The 17,647-nt window shown below is 40.8% G+C and overlaps 1 protein-coding gene across 1 annotated transcript in view; it reads left to right on the top strand.

Moving 5' to 3' along the window:
* The window catches only part of SCML4 (Scm polycomb group protein like 4), a 508,956-nt gene that overhangs the window by 481,589 nt on the left and 9,720 nt on the right, over window positions 1-17,647 (top strand). Inside the window, exon 7 of the mRNA XM_069235446.1 lies at window positions 810-1,073. Within this exon, the coding sequence (XP_069091547.1) occupies window positions 810-1,073 (264 nt within the window). The remainder of the gene's footprint in view (window positions 1-809; window positions 1,074-17,647) is intronic.

The raw sequence follows: 17,647 nt of genomic DNA, 5'->3' as shown, positions 1-17,647 counted from the left end.
TTGTATGCGTGGCCCAGCAGAGCAGAGCAAACCCCTTAACATAAACCATAATTACAAAGTTGAAGTTATAATTGTGTATTAGACAACATATTCCCTCCAGTAAGAATACAGCACTTGCAATAAAACTAGGTGCATACTGTAACAAGTGTATGGCTTGGAGATGTGAAAAGACCATAAAGATTACAAATCCTGTAATTCTCACAGATGATTTGGATATTCATTCAAAAGAATGGCGTCTAGCAGGAGGCTGGCACAGCTACCAATGCAACTGGCATGACAGTCTGTCAATGTATTTTTTGTAATGGCTAGTGCACTACAACACCATGCATACTAAACTTAACGTCACTCCACTCTATGACACTCTACTCCATGGCACTCCACTCTCTGACATTCTACAGCATTCCACTTTACAGCACTACACTCTACGACCCTTCATTCTAGAGTACTCCGCTCTATGGCACTCCATGCCACGCCACTCTATCCCATTCCACTCTGCGAAACTTCACTCTACGACACTCTACACCACAATATGTGTATGAGGGAGGTCAAACAGTGTTCAAACAAATTTAGAACATGTGATATGACGCGTTAGGGGGAATAATTCAAGTAAATAAACATTCATTTCTTGTAAGCGACAGTCAGGTAACCCTATAAGACCTAAGAAAAGCCTTGTTTTGCCTTTCAATGAAAAAGGAGACTGCTGCAAAGTAAAAAGAACAAAACTGCCAAATACAATGTTTCACAACCTTATTATATAAATAATTAGAGGTGTGTTTTTTACGTTTTTGTGTTGCTTTTTCACACAACAGGGACGGGTATGCCGGACGATTACTTGGCTGACTCTGTGAACACAAAGCGCTACAATGTTGAACCTTCAGACTCTGCGTTCAATTACATGGGCTCTGTGTACCCAGGGCGACAGAACTCTGGAGATGGGCGACTTGTTACCGGATCTTCTGCATGCAACCATCGCTCTGGCCAGCTATCCACGGGAGGACCAACCTCTACCGTACTGCGGCGTCAGACAAACAGCCCTACCCAGAATGGAGTCTATCATGAAGGGAACAGAAGTGGTGAGTGCATGGAATGTTTTTGTTCATTGAAAAAAAAGGGAACAACTCACAACTCTTTGGCCTCAAAAACAATATCGTTAGTAGCATTTATGTGATGAAAACACTTGTTACCCTTCCTCATATTTTATTATGTAACAAATACTTCTTGACATTATGGAGCAACCTTGGTAAAAATACAACAATATCATATAATAATGTAACAAGAGCGTCCAAAGGAGTCAGCTCAAAGTTATATGTGGCCCTTTCAAAAATTGCTTTAAAAATCTCACACACTACCTGTTAATTCTAGAGGTGGGATGACCCATCATTTGGAAACTAAAATCTAGAAAGGTTTTCAATATATTCACAATGCATATATATGAAACAAATTAACATATGATCAATTTTACTGGCCATCATTTGCTTAATTATTGGTGACTCTGGAAACTTGAAGCTGTTATTTGGTGCGTGAACAAATCCGGTTACATGTTTACGTACTGGATATGAAGGTTACACATTATTCTTTGATTTCCATTACCTCCATAAGATAACAAATCAGCTGCTGGACATATTTCCATTCTACAAAAAATTGGAAGTAAAGCTTTGCAATTCATACTAATGCAAGACTAGAAGATGAAGGAATTATTTCCCCCTGACGCCCATAACTGCGTACAGAGAACTGCCCAACATCTCACTTCTACTTGTCAGAAGAAATGCAAACAATGCCACTACAGACAACAGAAGGTACCAGCCACATTGAAAATACAAATTGAAAAAACATAACTGTGGCCAAAAATACTTCAAAGCAGCTATGAATGTAACTGCCTGGTTTACACAATCCAGTAGCTGCAAATCTAAATTATTATCCACCTCATCCGGGGTGTTTTACCAAAATATTGACCCCAAAATATTGTAGTTCGCAAATATAGTGGCTGGAATATTACCATGTCAGATATATCATGGGATATTACATCGAAGGAAAGAATATAGTTTTTATGCAATCAATGTTGTTTTTAGGGGTGAGTGTAAAGCGCTCCGTCCCCTGCTGTAATCTCTCTTTGGGCTGCTAACCACGCCCATGTCACCTCAGTCACTTTCATTAGTTTGTGGGCTTGCCTTTTAAAATCCACTTGCTTTAATTAGTGAAAGTTATGCATACGTCGTGCCTTTTCCGGTGTTTAGCCCTCTTCGAGCGCACCGACCAACTACTGAATATATACGACGCTCGATGTTTTCCGTTTGCTTTCTGGACAACTTTTTTCCTTTATTTCCCAGTGCGATTTCGCTGGGCAGTAGTCGTGCGCTTTGCATGACATCGATTCTATGTCATATGTAATTGCACTTTTGCCAGCTACATAGATAATTGCACTTTTGCCGGTTACATGGATAATTGCACTTTTGCTGATAGGTGTCACTGCGAGCAAACTTTTATTTCCCTTTGTGTGTTGGCTGATGGCGGCCATCAGCTCGCTTATATGAAACTTTTACTTTTCAGTTTATATGGCAAGAAAAGTCCAGTTAGTTATGTGAAACTGTTTTACTTTTCATTTTCAACTTATGTGACAAGAAAAATCTGGTTAGGAGTTTACAATGCTAATAGCTCTAATTCGAGCAAACGTCAGACCCATTGCTTTGCAAATGCTTGTTTAAATAGCAATGTATTAATATTGTTTTATTTACATGGTTGTATAAAACATATTTTAGTTACTTTGATAACTATCAGTTATCGTAGTATTCTAAATTATTAGTATTATAAACATATTTGTGTTTAATGTTATAGTTTAGTTTGTACGTTTTTATATGAAATTTCATTTATGTTTTAATTTAATTAAAATTTATAATTTAACAATGAGTTGTTTGGTTCGTAGTGTGGGAAGTTTTTGAAATTGTAAATTATTGCTTTTAATTTAGAATTGATTTTTTATTTAAATCAGCTTTTAATTGATAATTTATTATGTAAAAGTATCAAGTGGTCAATTTTTGTTAATTCTTGAAACATGTTAATTGATTAGTTTATGTGATCATTAAATTACATTGATGTTATATTTGTAACTGTTTTAATTATAGTTATTTTATTTACTAGTTAATTTTATGTGAATAATTTTTACTTTTGATAATACTATTTATTTCTGTATTATTTTTACTAGTTTGTATGTGTTCTTTGTTTAGGGTAGTCTGGAGGCAACTGTTTTAGTTTAAAATATTTTTTATAGTTTGTTTTTTAATTTTTTCATTTGTATCTTAATTTTGTTTTATTTTATAAACATAATGTCATTTGTTTTATGTCGATATTTAAATGTTTTTCAAGAAAATTAGAAGTGGGAATATTAAATCTGAACTCTCCAAGTCTAAGACTTTTTTGCTGAGGTTTGTGTGGGAATAGCAAATCAAACCACTCCTTAGTCCAGCACTTTCCCTATGCTTGCTAATGTTGGAGTGGGAATGGTAGATATGACACCTCCAGAGTGCAACACTTTCCCTACTTTTGCTTAAGTTTGAATGGGACTAGTTCATCTAACCCTCCGAAGTCCAAAACATTCCCTACTTTTAATTATGATGGAGTGAGAATCGTAAATCTTAATCCTCCAAAGTCCAACACTTTCTCTGCTTTTGATTAGATTGGAGTTGGAATAGTAAATGTGACCCATTCAAGGTCCATTTTTCTTACTGTTGTTCAGATTTGGATTTGGAAAAGTAAACCTGACCCCTCCAAAGTTTTACACTATCACTGCTGTTTCTAATTTGGGAGTGGGAATAGTCAACCTGGCCCTGCAAATCCACCAATTTTCCTATTGTTGCTTAGTTAGGCTTGGAAATGTTTATTTGTTTTTTTTTATTTTTATAATATGTATTTTAATTGTTTTTTTAATGAATATATTTGTAATGTTTTAGTTTATACATTTCTTTTTCTATTTTATTTAGGGCCTGATTTAGAACTTGGTGGATGGAATCCTCTGTCACCAATGTGATGGATATCCCGTCCACCATATTACAATCCAATTATGTCCTATGGGGACCATAATATGGTTGACGGGATATCCGTCACGTCTGTGACAGAGTATTCAATCCATCAACTTCTAAACCAGGCTCATAATTTGCAATACATTGTTGTTTTATATATGTTTGTTAAATGTGTATTGTTGTTATTAAATATGTTAAGGCAATTCATTTGTATTAATTGTTTAAATAATGTTTTAATTGTTGTAATTATATAGTTTAATTTTTAAAATGTTGTATTTATAAATGTTTTAAATATTTAATTTATTTACTTGTAATTGTATTATTATTTTATATATTAAGTTTAAATAAATAGTATGCTAAATATAGTAAAATCGATATGCTTAGCTGCTTTTGACAATAATCTAGTCCAAGATATTTTTGACTCAATATTTTTGTAGTTGACACACAAAGTATGTAAACACAAGTGTTTGGTTCCTTATAGTTTTTGCATGATAATAAAAAAAATTGTAGCCTACTCGTCAAGAATTTTCAATTCTATTAAGGACACTGAGGCGAGGATTATGCTTCTCTCTCTTTACTGCAAAAAATACAGCAGCCAATCAATACTTAAATAACCAAGAAACTATATTTCCCATAAACCCATCTAACAATGTCCACCAATCATAGGGCTGACTTCTGTATATTAGTCTCTGCAAACACAGTCCGTCCTCTTTCTTTGCAATGAAACCAAAAAAGTACTTGAATCCTTGGAACTGGAATCTCTTCAACCAAACCAACTCTGGGGAAGATCCCGACTATCCTCTTGAAGTAAACTGGATCTCGACAAGACTTCCATCTCCAAAACACCGATCAGGTGCCCTTGTTATCTGTACCTAGGAACAAGAAAAAACATACCAATAATATCTCACCCTTGGCAAAACATCCTAAACACAATATAACGGGAGGATAAACAATCATAAATCATAATACATATGACAACTTCCAATTAGAAAGGAAATAATACAGTAATTTATCTATGGGTGGGATAATCCTCACCTCCGTGTCCTTAATAGAATTTAAAATTCTTGACGCGTAAACTAGAAAAGCTTTTATTCTATGTCAGGACCGGAGGCTTCGCATTATGCTAGTTCAAAGCTGATCTACCACTGCTGTAACCACATCCACAATTGGTTTATGATAAAATATTTTTTACGTGGAATCTGATGACCAATCAGCCACTTTCATAGTATCCTCTAAATGAGGACCAACCGAGAATGCCTTAGAGGCCATTGCTCCTCTGACTGAATGTGCTCCAAACATAGAAATATCTTTACCAGCTTCCTGCAGGAGCCATCGTACCCATCGGGCCAAAGTAGCTACAGAGACGGGACCAAAAGGTTTCTGGAGGGAAATCAATAATTGTCCCTGACAATCTCTACGTAGTTCACGGGTACATTCTTCATATGCTTTTAAACATTTCACAATACACAATTTCTGATGGTGAGGAGAAGCTGGCAAAGAAACACATCTGGAAGATGACTTTGTATGATTAGAAATAGTAAAAGAAACTCCAGAAGGAGTAAATACTCTACCCGCTATATCCATTGCACGTACATCTGACACTCTCCGACAGGACAAAAGACACAGCAACATAGTCAACTTCGCCGAGAGTTGTTTGCAAGAAAGATCCTCATTACATGGTCAGGCCATCAAAAATTTTAAGACAATATCTACATCCCAAAGGGAAGAATATTTAGGCTGAGGTAGATTAACCATTCTGACTCCACAAACGAGTTTACAAACTAATGGGTGCTCCCCCACCGATTTCCCTTCAAAAGGGGGATGATCAGCTGAAATAGCTGATCTGAGATTGTTGATGGTTCTATATGCTAAGCCCTGAGCGGCTAAGTCGGAAAGAAAATTGACGATCATAGCAATGGAGGACCCCAAACCTTGCTCACCACACCAACACACCCATTTCTTCCATGAAGATTGATATCTTTTGTGAGTGGAAGGAGCCCAAGATTGGGACAAGAAAAACATTGTGTTGTCCAAAACACCCGACACGTGCCAGCGTCTCCGGAAATTCTCCACGTCATAAGGACCAACTGCCGCATCTCTATCAGAGGATGAGGGGACCCCAGTGGGTCCAACAGCAGTTGAGGGTCCGGCGGAATCGCAATTGGGAGAGCACACAACATAGACATTGCCACAGGAAACCACAGCTGTGCTTTCCAAATGGGGGTCACCAAAATTAATTCCGTTTTCTGTCTCCTCGTCTGAGAGAGTACTCTCTGAATCATGACAAATGGAGGAAACGCATAATGGATCCCCATCTCCCAAGACTGGAGAAAAGCATCCGTCCCCGATGCTAAAGGATCTGGTCTCCAACTGAAGAATCGTGTCAATTAAGCATTGAGTCTCGAGTCAAAGCGATCTATCACACAAGAACCCCACTGAAGGTTCAACCTTGCGAAGATCTGAGGATTCATTTGCCGATCGCTGCCAAATCCCTGAGAAAGCGGGAATTCCAGTCTGCAATCAGATTGGCTTGACCCGGAAGGTACTCCGCAGTCACTGAAATGTGGTGTTGCAGGCAAAACTGCCAAAACTCCTTCGCGATTTCCACCAGAACACGGGACCTGGTCCCTCCCAGGCGATTGATATACTGGACCACCAAAATGTTGTCCATCTGAAGAAGAATACAACATTTCGCTTGACGAGGAGATAGGGAGCGAATTGCAAATGCTACTGCTAATAGTTCCAGGCAGTTGATATGAAGGTTCAACTCTTCCTGGGACTATTGGCCACCCGTCTGAATCGGACCACAACGAGCTCCCCAGCCCCAACGGCTGGCATCCGATTTTATGCTCACTTCCGGGCTTGAAGCAAAGATGGCTCTGCCATTCCATGCATCCATGTGGGCCAACCACCATCTATCTCCGCTCTGGCTTCTACTGACAGAACGATCTGTTCCGCATAAGATAAACCCTTGCGAAGATGAAGGATCTTCAGCCGTTGTAAGGCTCAATAATGAAAAGGGCCCGGAAAGATTGCTTGAATGGACGAGGCTAACAGACCCACTAAACGTGGAAGGGTCTTCAATAATATAATCGGAGAGGCAAGGGCTCTCCTCAACTCTTTCTTGATGGAAGTCCTGTTTGCAAGAGGCAACAACAATTGGGCTTTGATAGAGTCGACTTGGAAACCTAAGAATTCGATAACCTTGGAAGGATTCGTAATTGACTTGTCTGAATTGATGAGGAACCCTAGGTCTTGAAGAAGTTGAATCTTCCAAGAAAGATGAAGAAGGACCGATTCCTCTGATTGAGCCATGATGAGGATATCGTCTAAATAAATGATGAGACAAACTCCTCTTTCCCTAAGAAGTTGAACCACCGGTCTCAGGAGTTTGGTAAAACACCAAGGGGTGGAAGAAAGGCAGAAAAGAAGAACAGCAAATTAGTACCAAATCCCCCACCAACAGAATTGAAGATAACGGCGGTGTGGTTCGAAAATAGGGACCATGAGGTAGGCATCCTTGAGATCCAAACGAACTAAGAAATCGCCTTCTTGAAGAAGATCTCTCAAAAGATGGATGCCTTCCATCTTGAAATGTCAGTAAACGACCCATGATTTGAAATCTCTCAGATTGAGAATTAGGCAAGACCCGCCTCCTTTTTTCTGAACCAGAAAAATGGAGCTGACGAAACCTGTGGGATGACGACTGGCTCGGAAAATGGCTCGTTTCTGCAGAAGAAACGCTATTTCGTCATCCATGAAAGAACTCTCTGCTAGGGAAAAAAGAATGGGACGCGGAAGCGACTCCTGAATATGAATGGTGTAAAATTCTATTCTATATCCTTGCACCGTTTGGAGAATCCAGGGGTCTTGGGAGATACTCTCCCATGCTTTTACGTGCTCTTTTAACCGACCACCTAGAAAAACCTTTGAAAACTGAATGTTTCTCACCTGTGGAATTTCCATCGGCTGAGTTGAAGCCGCCTGTGTTGTTGCGGAAACCGCAACCTCTACCTCTATGGTTTCTCGTTGGATAGAATCCAGATCTGGAATAATAGCCTTGGGCCTGTTGATTGTAGCCTCCAGAGGTCTGGGAGTAACCTCGGCCTGACGCTCAACCCCTGTAGCGTCCGGCCCTGAGAAAAAGGCCCCTGTTGAACATCTTTCTCATTGAAGATTGAGCCTTTTCTAGGGCGGAAAAAGTGGCGACGTACTTCCCTAAGTCCTTGACAAATTTGTTGCCAAAAAGTAAGCCATTCGCTAGTGAGCCCGCATCATTGGTAGCCAATTCTGCTAGTTTAGGGTCAATTTGTATAAAAAAGGAACGTCTACGTTCCGTGGACATGGCATAGTTTGCTCTGCCCAATAAGCACATGGCTCGTTGAGCCCACTCCAGAACTGTCCGAGGGTCCAAGGGAGAATCGGATTCTTTGGCTTGAAATGCCAACTCTAGGATCTTCGTGATTGGTCCTGAAATGTCTAATAACTTATCTTGGCAACCTCCCCATGCGCGATCTAGTCCTTTTTTAGGATCTTTGGGAATTTTTTCATAAATGTTGCCATATTGGGGTCTAAATTAGGCGTATCTGCCACTTTACCCATCAAAGAAGGATGAGGGCACTCTGATCGTAAGGTGTTCCTGATGTGATCCTGAACATAGAGAGCAACCTCTGTATAAGGGATCCATTCAGAAGAACGGGGGTGGATTATGTTTTCAGGGTCGAAAGACAGAGTGCATGAAGAGGAACTATGGTCTTGCACATTATGGGACTTACGTTTACGTTTTCCGGGAGGTTTGGGATCTTCATGATCGAGATCCGAACCGGAGGAATGTGAGGTAGAAGAAGGAAGGCCGTCAGTCAGGGTGGAAAGATCCAGCACTGTCTCTGGAACTTCCAAACTATTAAAGATCCGTATCCATGGTCTTTCATCACTGACGCCGCCATGTGCGCCAAAATGTCCGCTGAGGATGTGGGTCTTTTTGAGGCTCCTCGGGCAGCGCCCGCTTCCGAAGGCTGGACTTGGGAACCAGAATCAAGTAGAGAGCGGCCTCTCAATTGACGTTGGCCAAAACGCATAAATGGGTTGAGTGAAAGGTTTCGAAGCGTTAATAAGATCCTGGTTAACGGAGTCCTGGACATGATACCCCAGTGCTTCAACTAATCTTTCCTCCATAAGGTGTTCCTCATTTATTCCAGGTTGATCCTGGTAGTACTCATCCTCTTCGGCGTAGTACGCCATGGTAAAAGCAGGATGTATGGAGGAGTTCAATAGGGGGAGAAGAGCCCCAGCAGGGAGGTGTTCAGACGAGGCTGAAAGTAAATATCACAGCAATTTTTTTGAGATGTGGAGGGAGCCCCTGCTACTTCCCGAAGGCAAAGCCTTTGATCGTCACACGCACCCCGTCAGGCATTCTAAAATTGGGCTCCGGAATACCAAACGGGATCGGAAAGAGTTAAAAATAGACTCCTTTCCGATCGCTGCGCGCGAAGCAAGCACCTTGTTTCTCAATTATCACTGAGAGAGCGAGGGCGCATGCGCGTCATGGTGGTAAAAAGAGGACTAGTCGTCTTTACGCGCACTCGCGGTCTAGGAGTCCGTGGGACTTCCAAGCTAGACTCGGGCCATGCCCGCTTTCGGAAAAGAACTTCGCCGAGGAGGCAAAAGTCATTCGGGCCGCGATGATCGTGAAGAAACGATCAAGAGAGCAGCTAATTAAATAAAGCACAGCGAAGCACGCAAAGCCCGCTGTGGATAACAGTAGAAAGTTCACACAATAAACATTGCACAAAACAAGAAAGAACTTATCTCTAGGCTGCAGCAGCAAAGAAAGAGGACGGACTGTGTTTAAAGAGACTAATATACAGGAGTCAGCCCTATGATTGGTGGACATTGTTATATGGGTTCATGGGAAATGTAGTTTCTTGGTTATGTAAGTTTTGATTGGCTGCTGTATTTTTTGCAACAAAGAGAGAGAAGCATAATCGGAAGCCTCCGGTCATGACATAGAATTGTGTTTAGCAAAAATGTCATTATTGATTGTTTGTCATTCAACCTCATCCAGAGCAAGTGACACCTTTGGGAAAACATTGTTGCAGCACCAAAAACACATATAAACAATTATGAATTCAGACCAATTAATAATACAAGAGGGTCACCATTTAATGAATGTATTATTCTTGATCCTACCTGACAGTTTCAAAAGCACATTGGAACAGTGAACCTGCAAACTGAAAAGAATTAACACTTTCAGTTCCAGGACTGTAAACCCAAATTTAGACTGTGGCTTCTTAGGAATACTTTTTAACCGATTTTTGTGTAGACTGTGGATTATGACAATATCATTCATCTAACCTTGATTGAGAAATCACATTCAGATTGCTTATTCCAGACAACATACATTAGACTGTGTAAGATTTGAATCACAAAAACAAAAAAAGATGAAGGGTGAACGGGGGAATTAATGAGTCAGTTTGATAAACCAGAACCAGAAATCTACTGTAATGTTCCTGATGAAGTTTATAAACTGAACTGCACTTAAAATAAATGTACAAAGCATGCTGAAGAAAGGGAAGATAAGGGAAAGTGATTAAGTAAATTGATACAATGTAAATGTTAATAAATCTACAAGGAAAAATTGTTAATAAATCCACAAGGGAACATTTATTTCAAAATTGTTCATTTGAAAAGATTGAATTAAATGTATTCTTCTAATGGAACTGGAGGGTTTTTATAGATTCATTCACATGGAGGAGTGCGTCAATTGAGAAGTCGGGATTGCTAACCATGGGGACACATTCCCTCTTAAAATACCCCCCCACCTCTCAACCCTGTGTGATACAGTTTGTATCCTTCTGCTTTTTGAGTTGACTTGTATCTTAAGAATTGTCCTCTGCAGTGGTCTAAGACAAAATGATGTCCCCCATCCCCTACAGAAAGTGAAGACTGATGGGGGCCCTGGGTTACACTGTTGGTCCTTTGTTGTTCTGAAAGCTTTTAAATACACCCATGACATCACAAAATTGCTTCCACCGCTCCAGTCATAGATTTCACCTCAAAAAAGTGTTCATGGTCAGTTTGGGAGAGGACAATCTGAAACCCTTTGTTGAACCAACACGAGCAACACAGCGATGCTGACAAATAAAAATTCAGGCTGGTTCCACCATAGATTTCACCTCCCCACAGTCTTCTTCCAAACTCCCCCACCCCTATTTCTGTGCATCTCACACCTGCTAAAATCGGTCGTTTATGAAAAGCAGAGACGGAAATAACAAGGCTGAAAAATTATTTACTGCAAAATGTCAACCTTATTTAAAAATCTCCATGCAAAATGTCAACAAGCACCTGAACTAACTTCAAGTAATTGCACCCGAATGTTGAAGGACTGGAGATGGAAAAGTAAATAAACACAGTCATAGCCGGGAAGTGGGTTAAGCTGGAATTGCTATTGTAAAACAGGCTGAACTTTTATTTGTCATCATCGCTGCCTTCCTGGTGTTGGTTCAAGAAAAGGTCTGAGAAATTCCTCTCCCAAAATGACCCCAAACACTTTTCTACGAAAAGGACACCTGCTAAAATCGTTAGCATGTAAAGTATTTTGACTGAAAAAACATACACAGCAAAACAGATGTTGAAAAGCACACACCGCCCAAATGCCACTTTTACATAAATATCTCTCTATAAAAAAACTGAGGGGCTTATTTAAGAAAAGTGGTGCTGAGCGCCACTTTTCCTTCACCCATTAGTGCCCCCTCACGCCACCATGTGTGCGCTGTATTTAAAATACGGCGCACCGTGGCTGTAGTTAGGGGACTAGCATCTGAAATTTTTATGCTAGTCTGGCACTTTGCAGGATTAGCGTAAAAAATTCTGATGCTAATCCTGCAAAGCACCCAGAGGCCCATTGTCCGCAATGGAAGCCTCATTTTAACGCCTGCTCTGAGCAGGCATTAAAAGTGCTGAAATAAATGGCGCAAGGAAAACTCTTAGACTTCCTTGTATCATTTTTTGGGCCCCTCCTACGGGGGAATACCCCCTTGGCATACATGATGCCTGCTGCAGGCAAAATCTAGCTCAAACGGTTACACAAAGTGGTGCAATGTATGCATTGTGCCACTTTTCGAAATATGGCGCAACGTTTTTGGCCTTGTAACGCCACATTAACTTAAAAAAAATGCTGCTAATGTGGCGCTGGAATGGTGCTAGGGGCTCTTAAATATGTCCCTGAGTTTCAAGACGTAGCTCCCCTAGTGGCGGAGTATTTCTTACATGCAGTTTCACAGTGGTTGGGAAGGTCATTTGACTTTTTGTAGGATTAACACAGGTTCAAAGGTTATTAGGGAGGCATTTGTCAAAAGCTGACATTTTTCTAATCTGTTTTTGGATACTTTGTTTTGCGGTTTGTGCATTTCTTATGAAAATATGAAATATAGGCGCTCAGAGGTAAGATAAATTATTTAATCCCTTGCATACTGTACACTGTTAAATCTCATTCCTTCGGAACACTATCATTGGAAGTGCATTCACAAAGGCATTTAGGAACTTCAGGTGTAGCTACCAATAGTGCAGCAGGTGTACTGGCACCGGGGCTCAGACCCACTGAACCCTGATAATGGTTGCATTTTTCTACCCCAGCAGCAGCTAAAGAGGACATTTTTCTTGTTTGCACAAGGGTCCATTGCATTCTTGCTACCCCGCTGTTTGAAATATGTACAATAGTGTTCCTGTATTACTCTTTTATACACTTATATATACGTTTGTGAACTAGAAATAAAATGTGAATTTTCAGGGAATATTCCTACATAATTAGTACAAATAGAAAGGACTGTGGCCCCCTTGCACTTTTACTAATTAGAAGTTGAACGTTTCATGGCCAATTCACAAAGGCCTCTAAGAGTAAATCAAAGAGTACTCCTTTTGTACTACTCCCTGTACTGATAAATGTTTTTGTGAATTGGTCCCAATATAAAGATTTAAGGACAATATGTTCACAAATAAGATAGTAACACCACTCACAGCAATTTTGCACATCATAACCCATTGCTGTACAAACGTTGAGATTTAAAGCGCCTCTCTTTTGGAGCATCCCCGCCACTGCCCAGGGACACACGCTAAGTATAGACACCAAGTCCAGGCATTTGGTTGGAGGGCATTTAATGCCTATGAAGTCTGCTCCAGCAACCAAACCCTCAATTAGTAACAGCATATACAATGAAAACACATTGCAATGCCAAGGGACCAAATAATTTTGGAATGGTGAAAGGCTTAATGGGACCAATCCACCTAGGTAGATGTAGGTGCAGAGGTCTCTGTGCACATAGATTTACACCAATGCCTGAGTGTAACTCTTTGCCTAAACACAGTTCATCACTCCTGGGAGGGCAGTATACATCTTAGCAAGAGTATGTGCCCCTCCCCCTTACAGAAGGGTGTGGGGACACACAACTCCAGCTATGACCATAAAAGTACCACTAGTAACTTTACAGGTGTAATACCACTGCATGACCCACTAATTAATTTTATATTTTTATTGCAAGCCATCTGTAGGTGGTGGTATGTTTTCTTTGTTTCTACTTTTAATTTAGCCAATAGCTGCTTGCTGAATTTGAGTGCCTTTTATTGTGGATTAGTAAGTGCCTGCATGTAATAATGAGTCAGAGGGGGGTTGAAAGGATACATGAGTGCAAGGGTGAGTGACAGGGTGCATGTATGAGGACTTGTTGAGTTCTTAGACAGATCAGTGACAGAAGAGGTACTTTCATTTATATGTCAGAACGCTTGGCATTGCCCATGTTTGCTTTGTATTTTCAGGGTAATCCCTATAGCCCTTTTTAAATCAGCTTTTTCCTTTCCCACTTTGTTTTGGATATTTCCCATTTCCCCTACTTACCCTTGTCACTCCCAGTTTTACACCTAAACTCAAAACTATGGGCCGAAGTTAAGAAAAGTGGCACTGCATCAAATGCAGCGTCACTTTTCTTGTGCCCCCTAATGCCACCATGTGTGTGCCGTATTGATGATACGGTGCACCATGGCGGTATTAGGAACAATAGCGTCAAAATATTTGACGCTATTGTGGCGCTTTACTCCACTAGCGTAAAAAATGTTGACGCTAGTGGAGTAAAGTGCAAGGAGGCCCATTGATTAATGGGTGCGTCCTTTAAATGCCTGCTTTTAGCAGGTGTTAAAAATGATGCCAAAAATGGTGCTGTGAAATCTTGTAGATTTCATCGTGCCATTTTTTGTGGGCCTCCTTGTGCCAGAATGCCGCATTTGCATACAATATGCATGACGCATATATAATGTGGTGCAAAGGGTTACAAAGTGGTTCAATGCACGCATTGCACCACTTTGTAAATATAGCGCTGGGAAAAGGCCACCTTAGCGTCGCCTTCGTGTAAAAGAAATGAAGCTAAGACAGCGCTAAAGTGGCGTAAGAGCCTTCTAAATCTGCCCCTATGTGTGCATATGTCAGTTCTCTTTCAGCAGAGAAATGCACACATAGGGGCCTGGACATGCATAGGCACAGATCTACACTCTTACCTGTGTGTATTTCATTATTAGAATGTGAGGTAGTGCTACAACACATACTTGTAAATGTCTTTGCAAATTGGCCCCATATTATAACACAAAACAGCCCCGCATAACATAACATAGCAACTTGAACCCTGACAGCATAATGAAATCTTGGCTTCGAAGTGCCGAATAGCTGCTTGTGTGAGAGCCTTGTCTGCTCCAAAGCCACCTCACAAAATATGCCTAAAGGACAAACAATTTCCCCATTGATTCGTTTTTCATGTAACCTGCAGTTTTCAAGCTACAAGTTCACAGTGTAATGGCTTTTGTGCTGCATTCTGAATGATCACCACACATTACTGGTGCTCACTGCTTGTTTTGCAGACAGCCTTTATGTGAAATAACAAAGCATAACGCCTGCCATCCTTCCTGGTTTGTGGCTACGCTGTAAATGCTCTGAACACGCACTTCTAACCCCAGTAAACATTTATATCTCCTCAAGGGACATGAATAAAACAAATAAGCTCACTTTTATTCCACAGCATCATTAATCATTTGATCTAAAACAGGGGCGTACTGACACAACCCTCAATCACCCCTCTCCTAGGTTATTAAAAAGTCACTTGGCCATTGCTGATGCACAACCTTTCAGCAGCTTTTTCCACGGAGATCCATGTGGGAATTTCAACCCCTGGAAAGCCGGGGATTAAGTGTTGTGATATTGTGGTAACTTATGTCATATGAAATCTGCACCACATTTGTGTTGCTGCAACCTCCCTCTATATAAACACTCAAAGGTTAATAATAAAAGCTACCAAACAAACAGAAATCATGAAATATGAAGGAGAATGTTATGTCTGTAAATGTGTTCTCTTTTCTATCAGCGTGTTCCCTCATTTTGTCTTTCCCATTTTTTGGTCTTGCCTACTAGACAGTGCATGCGCAGTCTATTACGAGGTGTATTGTTAGCTTGCAGTAGCTCTTGCGCCTGTCAATCACTTACCATTGGTTGACTTCATTGTCACTCTTGTTTGCTCACTTCTTGTTCATGAGCTTGTGTGGGCTTTCCTTCCTCTTGTGTTTGTCCCTCCTCTGAAGAATGGATGCATCAATTGTGTCCTTCCACTGCTCAGTTTTCAGTTAATACTTTTTCTTTTTGTTCAAGCACTCAACAGGGGTGCGTGGGTTTTCCAACTGTACCCCTTTATACGCCATGTTGCACTCTCTATCTTGATAATATGGTTCTCCCCATCTGTTCCTGTTGCTCTCCCACCCATTTACTTTTCCTCCTCATTCCTCATAGCTCTCCCCCATTAGTTTGCTTCCACTATCTGCACCCATGTGCTGCTTCCTCCCTGCCCTTCGTTGCTTCTTTAATACCATCTTGCTTCCCTACACCCTCCTGATCCTTCCCCCATCCCTGTTCTCATTGATCCCACCCCCTTGCTTCACATTGCCATCTCTCACCCGCATTTCTCCCTTTGCACTTAACTCCCATAGAAGCTGAGGATATTTGGATGTACTTCACCAGAACCTCAGTATTTACTCAAAAGGAATGAATATTACAACTCCTTCTCTAAAGGAGTGAAGTGGCACTAAGAGCCCCAGGACCTAAAATCACAGCCAGGGGTTTCGTATTGAAGGAGCTCCAGCCCTCAGCTTTCTTTCACTGAAGTACACAAGTCTGCAGAGTGAGCAAAGCAGTCCCTCTTTATTTCTGTTCCACACATTTTAATTTTGACTCTAAGAGCTCTGCAGTTTTACAGCATCACAATTTTTAGTTCTCATCCATAAGACACTTTTTAGTTGTCTATTATCAAAAGGCTATTGAGGACCACAGTACTTTAAGGGGGGCTAAAAAGGCGAGGGGTTTCTAAAGGGATCTGGCCTAAGTAATTAAAAGTGTGGCTTAAAACATGTGAACTACAGTCCTCTGCTTTACATGGCATGCTGCTTGACCAGCACTTAGGGCCTCTTTGTGAGTTTCAGCTATTGCATCCAGACATATCACGCAACAAAAAACATATGCCTAAAACAAGCCCGAACTATTGTGCTTTGTGAGTGCTTGTTATCAGTTTCATATGAGTAACAACAATGATTTTATTGTAAATAACTAGAATTGGTAATTACTTAAGGTACATTTGTGACCATCTCTGTGTGCGCACTGGAGAAAGCCCATGGATTGGATAAGCATCTAATCTGAATGCTGTTCTGGTCCACTGACTCACACTGCCTTCAACATCAACTCCAGAGCCCTCGTTCATGCCTCCTTATGAGCGCACTTCTACAAAAATGTGTCTCAGCTCACATGTACCATGCAAGCACTGGAAAACCCAAAATTTCAACCTTTCAATGCGGAGACCTCTTGGATTTGTCAATTCTTAGTAAAGACATTTCCAATTCCAGTGCAAAATTACACTAAGCAAAGAGAGTTTACAAATGTTAACAAATTCAAAGTCTTTACCTACATAAAGTATGCAATGTATATACGAAAACATATTGCTCAAACCATTCGCAAAGCCAATAGGTCCAAAAGTGAGACCTGTTGGCTTTGCCAATGCTGGTTGTTAATAGCTCTAGAGAGGCCTTTCCCTTTTCAGCTTTCCTAAATGTGTACATTGGACTGATGTACAGATATTGCCAATGGGCCCATTGTGATCGACAAAACAGCATAAAGTCCCTGTCATGTAAATCAGTTCCATTTCTCCTCCTGTCCCAAAGGTCAGTCTCACCTGACGAGCCACAGGGCAAACTAGAAAACTGGCCTCTCACAGCTTTATACCACCTGTCAGCACCACAACTATATGACTACTGAAAACAAAGTTACTGGCAGAGCATGGGCTCCATTGGTGGGCCAGATACCACCTTGGAATCACACAACCTAGAAGCAGATGTGCGTAGACATTCTGTGTCTCAAGCACACATTTCATTGCCTTAGAGCTGGCAGGTGTTATGCTTTCTTCCAAAGTGGACATGGACATCTAGTCACCTAAATGCCAGGGGTAGTGGAAGTGATATCATATGACCTTTGACCCTAAATGTCCCCAGGAAGTGGTATCACATGACTTTAACCCAGAAGACACTGCAATAATAGATAACACTGAAGTTCTGTAAGAATT

Source organism: Pleurodeles waltl, chromosome 5 (genome assembly GCF_031143425.1).
Source record: "Pleurodeles waltl isolate 20211129_DDA chromosome 5, aPleWal1.hap1.20221129, whole genome shotgun sequence".
Lineage (NCBI taxonomy): Eukaryota > Metazoa > Chordata > Amphibia > Caudata > Salamandridae > Pleurodeles > Pleurodeles waltl.
The sequence above is the reverse complement of the archived record's forward strand: the minus strand, read 5'-3'. Positions and strand labels throughout refer to the sequence as shown.